At 44.9% G+C, this 16,921-nt stretch overlaps 1 protein-coding gene across 2 annotated transcripts in view; it reads right to left on the bottom strand.

The window, feature by feature from the left end:
- The window catches only part of USP3 (ubiquitin specific peptidase 3), a 60,778-nt gene that overhangs the window by 18,817 nt on the left and 25,040 nt on the right, over positions 1–16,921 (bottom strand). For both annotated transcript variants that reach the window (XM_039490224.1, XM_039490225.1), the window contains exons 4-5: positions 8,330–8,413; positions 5,774–5,855 (exon numbers count right to left, since the gene is read on the bottom strand). In XM_039490224.1, the coding sequence (XP_039346158.1) occupies positions 5,774–5,855; positions 8,330–8,413 (166 nt within the window). The remainder of the gene's footprint in view (positions 1–5,773; positions 5,856–8,329; positions 8,414–16,921) is intronic.

Raw genomic sequence — 16,921 nt, 5'->3', positions numbered from 1 at the left:
ATCTCACCCTGGAAATGAGATCTAATTCCTTGCCAATTACCCATTGACTCCCCCACCATCATGTGGTATGGGTTTGCTCTTTTAGACTCCTCAGGAGACCCCAGCACTGGGCTGCTGGCATTTTTGTTTTGAAGAAAAACAAATCACATTTTGGGGAAAACTATTGAAATTAAACAGACTGTACAAGCTGAAGGGGTTGGGGGCAGGAGGGCTGGAGAGGGCAGGCATGTGACATTGGTGGCCTACCAACTGTTGACAGTTTAGAGGAATGCAGCATACAGGCTAATTTGGTTTTGTAGTTACTTTTATTTCTAAATCTTTTGCACTTGTGTTTTAGTTGCCAGTCAAAATTTACACATTACATAAGAACAGCATGATGAACTTTTAACCTTACGGTCTCCAGAATGGTATGTTAACCAATCTTCTAACAACTGGAGTTCAAAATCAACTCTAGTCCTGACAACGAGAGCAGTGTGCTTTCAAGTAGGGACAACGGGAGAAAGTTTCTGTAATTCAGATACTGTCCCCTGGCTCGTGTCTTGATATCATTAGAGAAATTAACACTACCACAAACAATATACAAAACTTAAGTCTCAAGAAAAGCCTAAAGAGCAAACAGCATAAGAATATTTTATAATATTTAGATAGAAAAGTCAGCATTAGATAGACAACAGCATTTTAGCAGTTGAGTAATTGCAAGAGCCTATTTTTAAAGAAGGTGTTGTTTCCAACATACAACACCCGCCCCCCACAATGCCTTTTAGTACCCTTCTCACCCCACTTCTGGTTAGACAGCATGGCATTATTGCAAACACCCTGTGCCCTGCTTTTTCTAGACACTGATCCAATGTGCCAGCACAGAAAAGACCATCAGTTGCCTTGGGCAACATTCATGCATTAACAAAACAGAGAAAAAGATAGCTCGGACTCTAAAATGGATATAATCTCCATTCAGTTAGTATTTTCTAAGTCAGTCTTCTCAATTGCTATACATCAGCTGTAGTTTTACGTCTGATTTTCCAGACACTGAGAATTCATGTGATTCTGTAGCCCAAAAAAAAAAAAAAAAAAAGGCTGTACAGTATTGCAAATGCTTCCTCAGTCATCCTGAGAAATGTTCTTATCGATTGAAGAGGGACACTAACTAGGCCTGCCAGTTTTGAAAGTAACTAAAACCACAGACGTTCTAAGACAGCAACTCACTGCCAGCTGCTTGGAACTCTGGGCATGCAGAGGGAGCCAATTAGGAGCATGTCCACACTGCAATTAGATACCTGTGGTTGGCCCGTGCCATCTGGCTCAAGCTAAGGGGCTATTTACTTACAGTGTAGATATTTGGGCTTGGACTGCAGCCTGAGCTCTGGGATCCTCCCCACCTTGCAGGGTCCTGGAGTCTGGGCTCCAGCCCAAGCCCAAATATCTACACTGCAATTCAACAGCCCTGAGCCCAAGTCAGCTTGCACTGGCAAATCATAGGTTTTTAATTGCAGTCTAGACATAGGAAAGCAGCTGTACAGCTGTCCTACCAACCACACCCATCCCTACCTCCATGCACCCTCTGGAGAATTCCTGCCTCTCCAAGTAAGCTATCTGTGTGGAGAGGCAAGTTGATGCATCAACAATGTAGCACCAGCAGCTGAGAGCTACTACTGCAGCTCCCATGGGTCAGGTTCCATTCCTGCACTGCATTCTTGCCCTTCTTTTAATTTTTTAATACATGCAGCCCCACCAAGCTGAGAGAGGGCACAGCGGACACCCTCCCTGGTGCTCCGTGAAACTGAAGGTGAAAGCGGTATGCCCTGAATCCAACATCGGGAGACAGGTACCTGTAAAGTGGGAGCAGCAGGCAAGATGAGAAGAGAATCAAAAGGGTAACATTTTCAAAAGCACCGAAAGCAGGCCTGCACAACATTGTGGCCCGTGGGCCATATACGGCCTGCGGAGCCTCACTGTGCGGCCCGCCAGGGGATTCTAAATCCCCCCGCACACGGCGCTCTGCGGGCAGTCCAGAGCCCTTTGAATCCCAGCCGCGGCCGGGAATCAGAGGGTTCTGGGCTGCCAGCAGCCGTGGGGAGCCCAGAGCTCTTTAAATCCCAGCCGCGGCCGGGAATCAGAGGGCTCTGGGCTGCCAGCAGCCGTGGGGAGCCCAGAGCTCTTTAAATTCCAGCCGCGGCCGGGAATCAGAGGGCTCTGCGCTGCCCGCAGGGGCAGGGAGCCCAGAGCCCTTTAAATCTCAGCCGGGGCCGGGATTCAAAGGGCTCTGCGATGCCCACTGCGGCAGGGAGCCCAGAGCTCTTTAAATCCCAGCCGCGGCCGGGAATCAGAGGGCTCTAGGCTGCCGGCAGCTGCGGGGAGCCCAGAGCTCTTTGAATCCCAGCCCGTGGCCACTGATTGCCCCCTCCCCGGATCCCTGCCCCAACTGCCCCCCAGGACCCCCACCCCCTATCTAAGCACCACTGGTCCTTGTCCCCCGATTACCCCCTCCCGAGACCCCTGCCCCTACCTGCCCCTTGGGACCTCAGCCCCTATCTAAGCCTCCCTTCTCCTTGTCCCCAACTGCCCCCTTCTGAGACCCCACCCAACTTCCCCCCAGGACCCCACCCCCTACCTGTCCCCTGATAAACCTCTGGGACTCCCATGCCTATCCAATTGCTTCCTGTCCCAACTGCCCCTCCGAACCTCTGCCCCATCCAACCCCTGCTCCCTGTCCCTTGACTGCCCCGGAACCTCCTACCCCTTCTCCAACCCCCAAACCGCTTACTGTGCCACTCAGACCAGCGTGTCTGGCTCCATGCAGCTCCAGACAGTTGCTGCCATGCTCCCCCATGGAGCCCACAGCCCTCTCCCACCCCCAGCACCTGCCTTCCAGATTTGAACACCTCAAAATTCAGGAGTGCCCAAGCTCGGTTTGGGCAGCTTTTACTTCATTTCTCCCAAATCAAATATACTGATCCATTGTAACTTGCTGTAGAAAAAGTAGGATAAAATTGAGTAAGAAATGCTTATTAGGACTGGAATTGCTATTTTCAACAGCCATTGCCTTTTTGTTTGTTTGAAAGGAAGACAGTGATATTGCATTGGCAAATTCCCCATAGAAAGAAAGAGTGGAATAAAGGAATAATAAAGGCACCTCAACTTTTCCTCATTTATGGAGGACAGTCTTATAATATGCATCCAGATATCCTCCAATCACACAAGCTGAAAATTGTTCCACTTTACTGCAGCTCTGTAACCATATGGGAACCAATCCTGTCTGTGTTTTGTGCACATCCAAAATTCTGGGTGAATGACCTGCCCTGTGAGCGAGTTACCAGTGACCCAGGGCTGGGGCGGCAGGAGGTGCGGGGGGGCACAGGTGGGGGGGAGCCGAGGACTGGGGCAGCAGCAGGGTGGAGGGAGGGCACTGGTGGGGAGGAAAGGGGGAAGCCCAGCTCTGGGGCGGCAGGGGGGGGTGTGTGGGTGCAGGGAGAGCCCAGGACTGGGGGGAGAGCCCAGGACTGGGGCAGCAGGAGGATACAGGGGGGAGCCCAGGGCTGGGACGGGGGACAGCCAAATTTTTTTTTTGCTTGGGGCAGCAAAAAACCTAGAGCCGGCCCTGCCGGGTTCCCCCAGCCGCCGGAGCCCCGGGCCCTTTAATTTGACCCTGAGGGGTCCCAGCCACCTCTTTAGCTGGGAGCCCCTGGTTGATTTAAAATAAAGTATCACCTCCCCACCCTTTTTGGCCCACAGCTGTTTTGGTGGGGCGGCGCTGGAGAAGGAGGGTTTGTTTCTGCAGGGCTGGGCGGCCCTGGGGCGGGGTGTTTCCTCGGGCTGGGAGGTGTCAGCCCTCAGCTGTTTTCTTTGGAGGAATGTGGCCCTCGCCGCTTTACGAGTTGTGCGGGCCTGACCTAAAGACACTTCTGAAAAATGGGACTTAAACCCTTTTGAAAATTTTACTCAAACATTTATTAAGAACCTGAGAATGGCCATACTGAGTCAGACCAAAGGTCCATCTGGCCCAGTATCTTGTCTTCCGACAGTGGCCAGTGACAGATGCTTCAAAGGGAACGAACGGAACAGGGCGATTTATTGAGTGATTCATCCCATTATCCAGTTTCAGTTTCCAGCAGACAGAGGGTTAGGAACACTCAGAGCATGGGGTTGCACCCCAGATCATCTTGGCTAGTAGCCATTCTTGGACCTATCCTCTGCAAGCTTATCTAATACTTTTTTTGAACCTAGTTTTATTTTTGGCCTTCACGTCATCCCCTGGAAATTAGTTCCGAGGGTTGACTGAGCAGTGTGTGAAGAAGTACTTATGTTTTAAACCCGCTGTCAATTCATTTAATTGGGTGATCCCTGGTTCTTGTGTTATGAGAAGGGGTAAATAACACTTCCTTATTTACTTTCTTCACACACATGATTTTTATAGCCATCTATCATACCCGCCTCACAAGTCATCTCTTTTCTAAACTGATTAATCCTAATCTTTAATTTCTCCTTGTATGGAAGCTGTACCATGCCCCTAATCATTTTTGTTGCCTTCTCTGTAACTTTTCCAGTTCTAATATATCTTTTTTGAGATGGGGCAACCAGAACTGCGTGCAGTATTCAAGTTGTGAACGTACTATGAATTTATAAAAAGAACAGGAGTACTTGTGGCACCTTAAAGACTAACAAATTTATTTTAGCATGAGCTTTCGTGAGCTGCAGCTCACTTCTTCGGATGCATAGAATGGAACACACAGACAGGAGATATTTATACATACAGAGAACATGAAAAGGTGGAAGTATGCATACCAACAGGAAGAGTCTAATCAATTGAGATGAGCTATCATCAGTAGGAGGAAAAAAAACTTTTTGAAGTGATAATTAAGATGGCCCATAGAAGGTGTGAGGAGAACTTAACATAGGGAAATAATTTCTTTAAGGTGCCACAAGTACTCCTGTTCTTTTTGCAGATACAGACTAACACGGCTGCTACTCTGAAACCTATGAATTTATAGAATAGCATTATGATATTTTCTGTCTTATCTGTTTGTCCCTTTCCTATTGGTACCTAACATACTTTTAAGGCTTTTTGACTGCTGCTGCTGCACATTTAACAGATATTTTCATAGAACTATTCACGACGACTCCAAGATCTCTTTCTTAAGTGGCTATAGCTAATTTATAACCAATCATTTTGTATGTATAACTGTGACTTCCCTCCCCCATGAGCATTACTTTGCCCTTATTATCATCACTGAATTTCATCTGCCATTTTGTTAACAAGTCACTTGGTTTAGTGAGATCCCTTTAGAACTCTTCACAGTCAGCTTTGGACTTCCCTATGTTGACTAACTTTGTGTCATCTACAAACTTTGGCACCTCGCTGATTACCCCCTTTTCTTAATTTACAATTACCTCCTTAACTAATAGGGAGGAATGGTTTGTGCCCTTTTCTTCTGCAATTGACAATTTGACAGCAGTACTCATCTGCCAGACAAGAGGCTGCCTCTTACCTACCACTGCTTTTCAGCCCAATTGGCACTAGCTGTTTCCTAGTTAGTGGACGCTGCTAAGCGACAGGGAAGCTCAAGCACTCGGTTAGTGTGATTACAAGAGGACAGCAGCAATTGTTAAAAAGTAAGTCACCTCTCCATTAGGGGAAGGCAGAGAGACCCAACTAATACGTGGCATTTAGAATTTGAAGCCAGATTATAACCATTTTAAAACTAGGTCCACATCAGGCCCATGTTGAGCCTTGGTAAGGTGACGAAGCCCCTTCGAGCACTGACAGTGTTGTACTTACATTGACTTTTAATGACTTGCTGTTCAGAGACGAATTTTCCACTAGTTTTCTTTTCCTATGTCTGTCTGCCGTAAAAGCTGAACTATAGTAAAGGAATAAATTAGTTAAAACATATTATAAAAAACAATATAAAATGGACAAAGTGAGTGTGCATTCACCTTAATGTCTAACAGTTACAGATCAGATCATTAACATTCAAGAGCGGAAAGGCCTTCCCCTGGTTTCAACATATGCTCTTAGAGAGGTACAAGAAACATTTAATATGAGTCTTAAAATAGATTGTTTTGAGTCAATGCTCTGGAAAAGATACAAACTCTTCTTTTAATAGTGTCTAGTACAGGAGTTCTCAAACTGGGGGTCGGGACCCCTCAGGGGGTCGCAAGGTTATTACATGGGGGGGTTGCAAGCTGTCAGCCTCCACCCAAACCCCACTTTGCTTCCAGCATTTATAATAGTGTTAAATTAAAACCACTATTTTATATATTTGGGGGTGGGGGGTCACACTCAGAGGCTTGCTGTGTGAAAGGGGTCACCAGTACAAAAGTTTGAGACCCACTGGTCTAGTATCTGAATTAACGTAATTATGTTATGCTATAGTGAGTACTCTGAAGCATGTCCCAATTATCATGCAGCTTCTGATCTGAAAACATACTTAGTATTTTTTTAATCAAAGGGACACTTCATACTGAATTTCTCCCGTGGCACTTCTTGTCTTCTGAAGTCTCTCTCCAGAGCTTTAGAAAGACACTTTACAATACGTGCAGAGCCAAACAATTTAAGGCAGAAAACAACTTGAGCCACAAGCTTACTGTTTGTCTGAGAGAAACTGCAAACAACGTTATATCAAAAAAGTCCATTCTTAGAAAATTATTGGGTGTAATGCACTAAGGGCTTCATATGTTGCTAATCAATGACAGTCACTTACACTAAACATACTTTTATAGCCTTTAAGATAAGCTTTTAGAAGACAAAGTGCCCAAGTAAGAAGTGAGCTGTCTTCTAGTTATTCGAAACAGCTGGAAACCTGTAAGAAGCACACGATAAACTGTTGAGGTGCTACTGGATCATGAGAAATTATGCAGTGCACCATTGCAGTGTGCTCTAACGTATCTAGATCCTCCACTGCTGTGTGCAAAAGATATCAGTGTTTGTCAGGCCAGGGTGAGGGGCGACTCCCAAACAACAAGTTCCTTCATAGAAATGTGCATCACAGGATAACAGTGTTCCTCCAAGAGTGCTCTAGTACCAGCCAAGAGGCAAAATATAAAATATAAAAACCCTAAAGACAAGTAGCATGCTATAGCAACGTTCTTCAATATTTCCTTTGCCGTTTCAAGTCTATAGTTTAAATACTTTTGACTGTGAAGTTACTGCAATGGGCTTTCAGCTTGGGACATGGCTACTAGCCATGCGTTGGCCTTGACAGTGACAACCTTCACCTCTGAAAAACTAAGTTGCAGATTTTCTCCAAAGCTTCCCTAAATATTAAATGCATCCCTCATCCACGTGTTTGTACACTTATCAGCCCAGCAAAAAACGGAATGCAAAACAATGAGTGTCAGTATTTCCTAGCCCCATTCAAATGAGACAGCAGCTGGAAGTGGAGAGGGCCTCAGATTAGGACAATGCCAAACAGAGGAGATGCTGATGCCAAAGTGACACATTTAGCGTACCAGTATCAAAAGATTTTCCAACATCACAGCCACTTGTTAGCGGTGTTGGTGTCTGAACTCTGGGGCAGCCAAACAATATTTGATATTGATATTTGATATCAGACTTCTACAAGATATTTTGCAAAGTTTCCAAGCAAACTATGAAAGCCCGAATATTTTGCTCTCCTGAACTGGCTGCAGCATCTGCATGATGATAAGTCACAATAAAGCACTGCTCTTCTGTAACTCAGTATACAATTACCATAAGTGCATGAGCTTTCCTCATCTCCAGATGTTCAGAAACCAGGCCACGCAGTTAACGTTGATCAGGATATTTCCCTCTTCCATTTCCACTTTAAGTGTTCTGCTCCAGCAACCAAACCGTAATTTGGGAACCCATGCCTGCTTCTTGGCAAGACGTTTCCCAAGAAATTCTTGACAAGGACAAGTCTGAATGCCTCAGTCAGCACATAGACCAGGGGTTCTAAAACTGGCGGTCAGGACCCCTCAGGGGGTTGTGTGGTTATTACATGGGGGGTCATGAGCTGTCAGCCTCCACCCCAAACCCCGCTTTGCATCCAGCATTTATAATGGGCTTAAATATATAAAAAACTGTTTTTTAATTTATAAGGGGGGAGGGAAAAAATCGCACTCAGAGGCTTGCTATGTGAAAGGGGTCACCAGTAAAAAAAGTCTGAGAACTACTGACGTAGACAAAGCTGCTTGTTAATAGCATTTCCACAAGTTTCAATGCAGAAGTCATCCCAACCTCGTAATCCTGGTATCTCTTTTAGATGATGAAAAGGCTTGTACAAGGACAAGGTACAAAAAGAAAATCCATTCAAATTAAGCAATATCCAAGTCCACCCAGAGCAAGGAGGGGAGTGGTAAGCAGGTTACTTACTTTTCCAAGTTCTGTAGGTGCTCCCTGACTTTCTGTACCAAGCCCAGCTTGGTATCATTGACTACAAAATCATCACAGCGATAACTGCAAGAAAAACAATCAGCAAGTGTAAAGGGTTTCAGTGACGCATAGTACTTCAAAGGCTGGATATAGCAGACGAGCTCACGTGACTATGGGAGCAAGTACTGGAGGCAATACGTATTTAGTGTAAGAGATGGCGGGATCTGAAACAAGGAGGCAAAACAATGAATTTAACCCACTTCTCAAAACTGTTTTTCTATTTACAAGAGGTGCAGGCAGCTTCTGACTCCTGTGCTCTCTTTTCTCTACTGCAGCTCTATCCCCAGACCACATCAAACAACAGTTTGTAAAATTAAATCCAGGACTCCAGCCAGAATCTTCCCACCAAAAAGTAAAACTAAAAGCATCAAGTCTCATTGGTCCTACTTCAGGTTTCAGAGTAGCAGCCATGTTAGTCTGTATCCGCAAAAAGAACAGGAGTACTTGTGGCACCTTACAGACTAACACATTTATTTGAGAATACTTCAGAACTCCAAGGCTCCAAAATGGAAACATGCCCTGTGGAACTGATATTGGCATTAGAGGCTCTGGTTCAAAGAAAAGCCATACCACTCAGACAGAAACTACAGTGTATGCAGAACAGGCAAATGAAATCTGTGATTGTATGTTACCTCAATACAAATAATTAAACTGATTGTGAAATATTGTTATTACAGTCGTGCCATGAACCCCATTGTCCTGGATGCTGTATGCACTCAAAAAGAGAGAAAGCTCCTGCCCTGAACCGCCTGCACTCCAAACAGAAGAGACACAAAAGGATGGGGAACCAAGGCACAGACTGGTTATGTGATATGACCTAAGTTGCACAGGAAGTCTGTGGAAGAGCTGGGAGATCTTGGTTAAGGGCTTGGCTACACTTGCGAGTTACAGTGCAATAAAGGAGCCCCAGGCGCACTAGCTCACTATCCGTCCACACTGGCAAGGCACGTAGAGTGCTCTGACTCCACGGCTACAGTGCTGCTGGTACTCCACCTCAGCAAGAATGACGTTTGATACACCCCCGTTGGAGCGCCCCAGCGTCAGTGTGAACGAGGTGTTGCATTACTGCGCTCTGATCAGCCTCTGGAAACGTCCCATAATCCCCTTAAGTCAAGTGGCCACTCTTGTCATTGTTTTCGATATGCCTTTTGAAAGCTCCGTTTGACAGCCGGCATGCTTATCTGCTCCGAGACAAAGCAACCATTACTGTGGAATGCTGGGGGGGGGGGTAGAGAGGTCTGCTGCTGTCTGAACTTACAAGACAGCATGCTGACATGCTCTCAGTCCCCCAAAAAACCCACTCTCTCTCCCCCCACATACACACAACACACTCCCTGTCACACTCCATCCCACCCTATTTGAAAAGCATGTTGCAGCCACTTGCGTGCTGAGATAGCTAACACAATGCACTGCTCTCTGTGGCCATTGCAGGAGCTGCTAATGTGGCCACACCAGTGGGCTGGCAGCGTGGACAGATTGCAGCGCTTTCCCTACTGCGCTCTACAAAGGCTGGTTTAACTCAAAGCGCTCTACATCGGCAAGTGTAGCCATGCCCTAAAATATCCAAGTCCCGGTCCAGTGCCTTAACCACAACATCATCCAATAGGTTTTTATAGGATGCATTTCCGCTACAAGTTATATGTCTAAGAAGGTTTTATGTATGTGCTGTACAATGGGGGCGAGCAGCATGGAAATGTCTAGAAATCAAGTAAGCATTTGGAAGCTATCAGGAGAAGCAGCAGCAGGGAGACTGCTATTAACAGAAACCATTAACTGTGCTGTGTAAAGAAAGAGCCTGATTCCCCAACTGCCTTCATACCTCATGCAAAGTGAGCATAAAATTCTATCAAATCAAAATGGCAGCATTTTCACCCTCTCTGCAGAAGCGACATTACACAAGTTGCATGGTAGTAGAGAATCAGGCCCCGAGGCATTTGTAACATAGCCAATGAACAAATGCTAACAGAGAATCCTTACAACATATAACAACTTCAACGCATGTTTCACAGCAGTCTACATCTTCATCCCAGGGGAAGAATCTCTTAATGAGGACAGATATCTCATGCTGCTTTCCTGATTAAGCAGAGTCCACTATCAAAATCTACACTTCTGGAGAAGCTATATTCCACTCCTACGGAACAGCTACCTATACTTTAAACCTGTAATTTGACACACAATTAAGACTACCAACTTCCCAATACTGTGCATCAAAACAACTGCAAGATCCACTCTTCAGGCAGCTCAAGCTTTCCAAAGGTCTCCCCCCAAAGAACTCTTCATTGCAAGAGCCTGCTCTAAGAAAATAAAGAAGCTGTAATTAGTGAGAACAATTCTACAGCATGCAATATTCATGTTCACGGTTACTAGGGCTACAATAGTGAAGTTGACAATGGTAGGGAATGGAGCTGCCTTCGAAGAGGTCTAGAAAGGATGAACCAGAGAGGAATCCTGCACACAAGGAGGGGAGGAGAAACGCCATTGTTTAACATTTCTATTGCAGTATTGCTGAGGCCTCACCCAGATTATGGCCCACTGTTTAGGCACCATATAAACATGTAGTGACAGTCACACCAAGGATTTTGCAGCAAATTCTTTAAAGATACCTGCACAGCTAGCAGCTTCTTTCTAAAGGGAGACTAGGCCTTCAGGGAATGCTTGCAAAAACTGTCTGAAAAAAACATGCTCCACTCTGTCTTTTGTCTTGAGGTACAAGTAAATGTGTGCACGTATTCGGGGAGGGGGAAGAGGAGGATGAGAAAAAAGATTTATGTCCCACGGAGAAGTCTGCTTCAAGAGGATATCCCCGACTGCTCTCAGCGAAGCCTCTCATATTCCCCTCCTACATATGCACACAGAACAAAGGAGACAAACCTTCCCCTCCATGGGTTTGATGCGGAGCCACTCAGCTCATCCCCTTTGCTGCTTGTTGGGCCAGAGACGATGCAAGTAGGCAGGGGGTGTTGCTTCAAAAAGATGCAGCAGCCAGGGATCTGAGAGAAATCCAGACTCCAGCCCTGAACAAACCCCAGCCACATGGATGCTGAGCCAGGCTGTATTTCAGCCCCCAACACCTCTCAGCAATGGAGGCAGAGTTAGTGCAGATGCAATGCTACTTTGAGCCACCAGAATGCAACGACTGCACCCTGATGCTTCCCATAGGAGAACCAGTACAGAACAGGGGCTGGAGGGAAGAAAGGGGCAAGGTGCATTCTAACTGCCCTATGTAGATCCTATTGACACATGCCAGAAGGTTCCTAGTGCACATTAGTATAGTACCAGGGGCGGCTCTAGAGCCCAGCGGAGCAAGCACCCGCCTGGGGCGGCCCTTTCCCGGGGGGGCGGCAGGCTGGGCCGGTGGACCTGCCGCAGTCATGCCTGCGGGAGGTCCACCGGAGCCTCGGGACGACCGGACCTGCCGCAGGCATGACTGCGGACGGTTCGCTGGTCCCGCGGCTCGGCTGGACCTCCCACAGGCATGACTGCGGCAGCTCAACCGGAGCCGCCGGACCAGCGAACCGTCCGCAGCTGCGGGAGGTCCAGCTGAGCCGCGCGACCAGCGGACCCTCCGCAGTCATGCCCGCGGCAGGTCCGCTGCTCCCGCGGCTCGGGGGCGCCTCCCGGGCATGATTGCTTGGGGCGGCCGAATTTGTAGAGCCGCCCCTGTATAGTACTGAATCAGACGAGACTACATGCTAGCTTTTAGAGTGTGTCAGCAGGGTCAACACAGGGCATTTAGAGCACTCTACAGTTTACAACCCTCTGGTACGCACTGCCACCCCTGTACACTAGCCCTTAGTTACTGAATGAAAATGCACCCCTCATTTTATCTCCTATGCAGAGCTAAAGGAAGAGCACCTTCTATATTTTAAGTTTTTCCTTGAAAATATTTACTTTTTGAACTATAGCCATTTCTCTCCTTTTCCCTCTAGTACAAGACTTGCTTTGTTGTTTTTTTTAAAAGTGTGACTACATAATAATCAGCTCAAGTTACTCCCCTGCTTGTCTGAATCAGTGCTTTGTCAGTTAATCAAAGTGTCTACATGAGACACCAACGATTCACAATATTTTCACTGCATTAATCTTTGAGATAGTTCAAAAAGTCAGCAATATTACTAGCCTTAATTCAAATATAAATAACTTGCCCTGTTGTAGTTTAAGAACGTTTGGAGTTGAAAAATGAAGGGAGCAGAGCACCTTTTTTGCAGAAAGTGATATCCACAAAATCAACTTGCACAGGATTTCTGCAAATGCTGTATGCAATAGAAGAAAGTCACTCAAATTTCTTAAAACAACTACGATTTCCATACACTGAAAATGACCCAATTATCACTTCCAAGTATGAAATATACAGCCACAGAATGGCCAGTGTCAATATAAGGAAACCGATCAAGAAACAGGTTTTCTCCATTTATGTTACCGGTGACACCCTATTATGAAAAAGGAAGGGAGCCGTTAAGTTTGCTTTACCTTTCATTCATTTGTGCTTTTTTCAGTAAAAGTACTTTGCTTACATTGGTCAGTTTCACTTCCCTGCTCACACTAACAGGGCGCTGCTGTGTTTGTTTCTTTCCAACAGAGCCCACCACTTTAGGGCAAGCTCCACACAGCCCAACTCACAATCACGGGAAAGGATGGAGTGGATGGATGCTGGGTGGCTTGTGCTGTTCCTAGCACCAACATACCCATACTTCTGCCTGAATGGGCACATTAGTTACCTTGACTGCGTAACAGCCCACATCTGTAAACAGGTAATGAAAGCCAACCTAAATGAAACAGCAACAGAACATTTTATCTCAGATGAAGGAACTACACCACCACTAATATATGGATATAACAGGCTGCCTGCCACTAAATACACAATTAAATGTTCCTTTAGCTCTCAGGTTCTTGTAAGTCCAAACCCTGATTTTAAGACTCAGACACAAACATTTTTTTGTTTGTTTTTAAAGAGACTTACAAAGTCTGTTTTCAATACAAATGTTTTCATGGTACTTCAGAATTAAATGGACAGTTCTTTTAAGCCATTGTGAACTCAAGCATTACTGTACTACAGAAAGAGTGGAAAATAAAACTGACTAGAAATGAAAAAGTGAAACTGATGTTTAGAGTCAAACCAGTAAAAAAAAAAAAAAAAAAAAAGGAGGAGCAACAGCAGCATTGGAACAACAGCACAATGGAAACATCAAAATAGAAATCATGTTTAAAATCCAATCTACAATTTTTTAGTTGAAGGAGTTTTAAAATAATGAGATTTCTACCTAAATGCCGGGTGAATATTAACATGTTCTTATAATGTGATCATTAGGATTACCACAGATTGAACTGTGTGCCACGTGGCATATTGCAGATCTGCAGTATACTTTTAACAAAGGTTGTATGGGATAAAGTGTGTAGTTCAGGGAGGGGGCTATAAGGAATACTTCCGTATATGGTTTAGCATGGCATTTTCCCCTCTTATATACTTTCTATTTTTAGCATCTCAGCTTTAAGTCCCAGGCCTAGTCCCTCCTGGCCCCCATAGCTGCTAAAAATGGCCTTAAGCCATAAATGTACTGCTCCAAGGAACTGTTAAATTTAATGCTGGACAAAACCACTAGGTCACAGATCCTCAAGGTGCTTTATAAAGCTTTAATGAAGTTTAGAGACATACAGTTAAGGTTAAGAATAATTAAAATAATCAAATTTCCTTGATCATATTAACACCTTAAATTCCTAAATTGAATTAAACCCAAAAAAACGTAACTTACTTTTCAACACTAACGCCACCTGCTTTTTAAATTACACTCACAGTGGACTATGACAGTTTATACTTCAGTTTCACTTACTGATTTTCATGCACTAGCATGAGCAAGACAGCAGCCATCACAAAGTAATGTGTAATTTTTGGTTTTATTCATTCATTCATTCATCAAATGTAAAAAAGCTTCATTTTTACAAAACCTGCGTTTTGAGCCTTAATCAACAGAACCATATCCCTTTAAGATAGGGGTTCTCAAACTGGGACCCCTCAGGGGGTCACGAGGTTATTATGTGGGGGGTCGCGAGCTGTCAGCTTCCACCCCAAACCCCACTTCACCTCCAGCATTTATAATAGTGTTAAATATAAAAAAGTAAGTGTTTTAATTTATACAGGGGGGGGGGGCGTACTCAGAGGCTTGCTGTATGAAAGGGGTCACCAGTACAACAGTTTGAGAACCACTGCTTGAAGAGAGAACAACAAGACTAAGTCAGAAATTTCACCTACCAGTTACATCTGAGATAACGCACACGAGAAGCATATTATACAAACGTATGAATAGGATTCTTTCTCCTGCTGCGCTAGTCATGTATGTATGTTAAAACAGAACAGATTTACAAGAATCCTCCTTCAGGAAATCTTAGACTTCAGGAAGCAGGCTTCTTATAAGTATCATTTTACTGCTAGTGCACAGGAAAAGAGCAGAAGAGCATAGCAGGGGGGAAACATTTTGTGCTAGCCTGAGAAGCAAAACCTCTACTCCTTGTAAGCACATAGTGGCTGGTTAGAGTAACTGAAAAGCCATTTACCTCCTGAAACTCATGCTTTCATCCCCAATAGAGGGAGCTGCACTCTATCTACTGCTTCAGGAGTTAGCAGAGGGTCAAAATACAGAACCCTAAACATACAAGGAAAGGAAGATTTGATTTTCAAATATCTTTGTAAATTTATTCAAGAGTGTATTTCTTACACACAGCCCCCTCTCTATACATATGGTGCGAGACGGAAGGCACATCTACTGGCTTGGGAAATTCCCCTTTAACAAGCTACTCTTACCAGAAAGAGGACTGAACATTACAGCAGAAAGTCGCTGCTTTCTAGTGTCCTAAACTGCAGCTAGAACACATACTAGGAATAAGAGGAGATTTACATCCCATTTTATTTTTCAATGTGTGGAGACTGATGTCTTGGGGGGGGAAAACAGAATCTGCTGGAAAACAAAATCCTTTACACCCAAATATTTACATATAATGTTCTTTCTAATTATTTTTCTGTGTTCTCCAAAATGTGGGATATTTATGAAGTGTCTAATCTCTCAGGCTGCAAAGGTAGCTTCAGTTATGGCACTGCTATTTTTTCAGCTATCACAGTCCTACCAGCGTATAAACAGCCGAGAGTCTGAGACTAATTGCAGGAAGCTATTTGATATAGTTTTAAACAAGGACAAGTGCAGAGTCCTGCACTTAGGATGGAAGAATCCCATGCACTACGACAGACTAAGGACTGAGTGGCTAGGCAGCAGTTCTGCAGAAAAGGACCTAGTGGTACAGTGGACGAGAAGCTGGACATGAGTCGACAGTGTGCCCTTGTTGCCAAGAAGGCCAACGGCATTTTGGGCTGTGTAAGTAGGAGCATTGCTAGTAGATTGAGGGACGTGATCATTCCCCTCTATTCAGCATTGGTAAGGCCTCATCTGGAGTATTGTGTCCAGTTTTGGGCCCACACTACAAGAAGGATGTGGCAAAACTGGAAAGAGTCCAGCGGAGGGTAACAAAAATGATTAAGGGGCTGGAGCACATGACTTATGAGGAGAGGCTGAGGGAACTGGGATTGTTTAGACTGCAGAAGAGATGAATGAGGGGGGATTTGATAGCTGCTTTCAACTACCTGAAAGGGGGTTCCAAAGAGGATGGATCTAGACTGTTCTCAGTGGTAGCAGATGACAGAACAAGGAGTAATGGTCTCAAGTTGCAGTGCGGGAGGTTTAGGTTGGATAACAGGAAAAACTTTTTCACTAGGAGGGTGGTGAAGCACTGGAATGGGTTACCTAGGGAGGTGGTGGAATCTCCTTCCTTAGAGGTTTTTAAGGTCCAACACACTCCCAGTCCAAATTTTTCCCCCAGAATGGGTATTCTGCACTGTCCAGCCCTCTCCTGGACAGCTCAGATATTTCTGGTCCAGATATTTCAGCTCTAAGGGGATCAACATCCAATCGTTTGCTACTTTAAATGGAGTTACCCACACAATTCAATTTAAAAAACACAACACTGGGTTAGTTTTGATTAAAGACAAAAACAAGTTTATTTAACTGCAAAGGTTTTAAGTGAGTACAAGTATAAGCCATTAAAGTCAGAAATGGTTATAAGAAAAATATGTTTCCTTAGTACTAAAACTTAAATTAGACTTGGTTCAAGGTGAAATCCCTTACCCCATGTTTCCAGTAACACTGCTGAACAAAGTCTCAGGCCAGGATCTGCTCCCAAGTCCAAAGCTGTTTCTTTTGTCTTTAGGTGAAAGAGAGAAAGATGGATAGGGAGGACCACCTTGGGGTGTTTTTGCCTCTCACTTTTACAGTCCCCCTTTTCCTGAGGGTTACCCCTAGATAAAGTTTGTCTCTGTCCTCACAACATGAATAAAGACAGGTTTCAGAGTAGCAGCCGTGTTAGTTTATATCCGCAAAAAGAACAGGAGTACTTGTGGCACCTTAGAGACTAACGAATTTATTTGAGCATAAGCTTTCGTGGGCTACAGCCCACTTCTTCGGATGCATGAATAAAGAGTCTCAGGGGGAAAGA

Source organism: Mauremys reevesii, linkage group 10 (assembly GCF_016161935.1).
Source record: "Mauremys reevesii isolate NIE-2019 linkage group 10, ASM1616193v1, whole genome shotgun sequence".
Lineage (NCBI taxonomy): Eukaryota > Metazoa > Chordata > Testudines > Geoemydidae > Mauremys > Mauremys reevesii.
The sequence above is the reverse complement of the archived record's forward strand: the minus strand, read 5'-3'. Positions and strand labels throughout refer to the sequence as shown.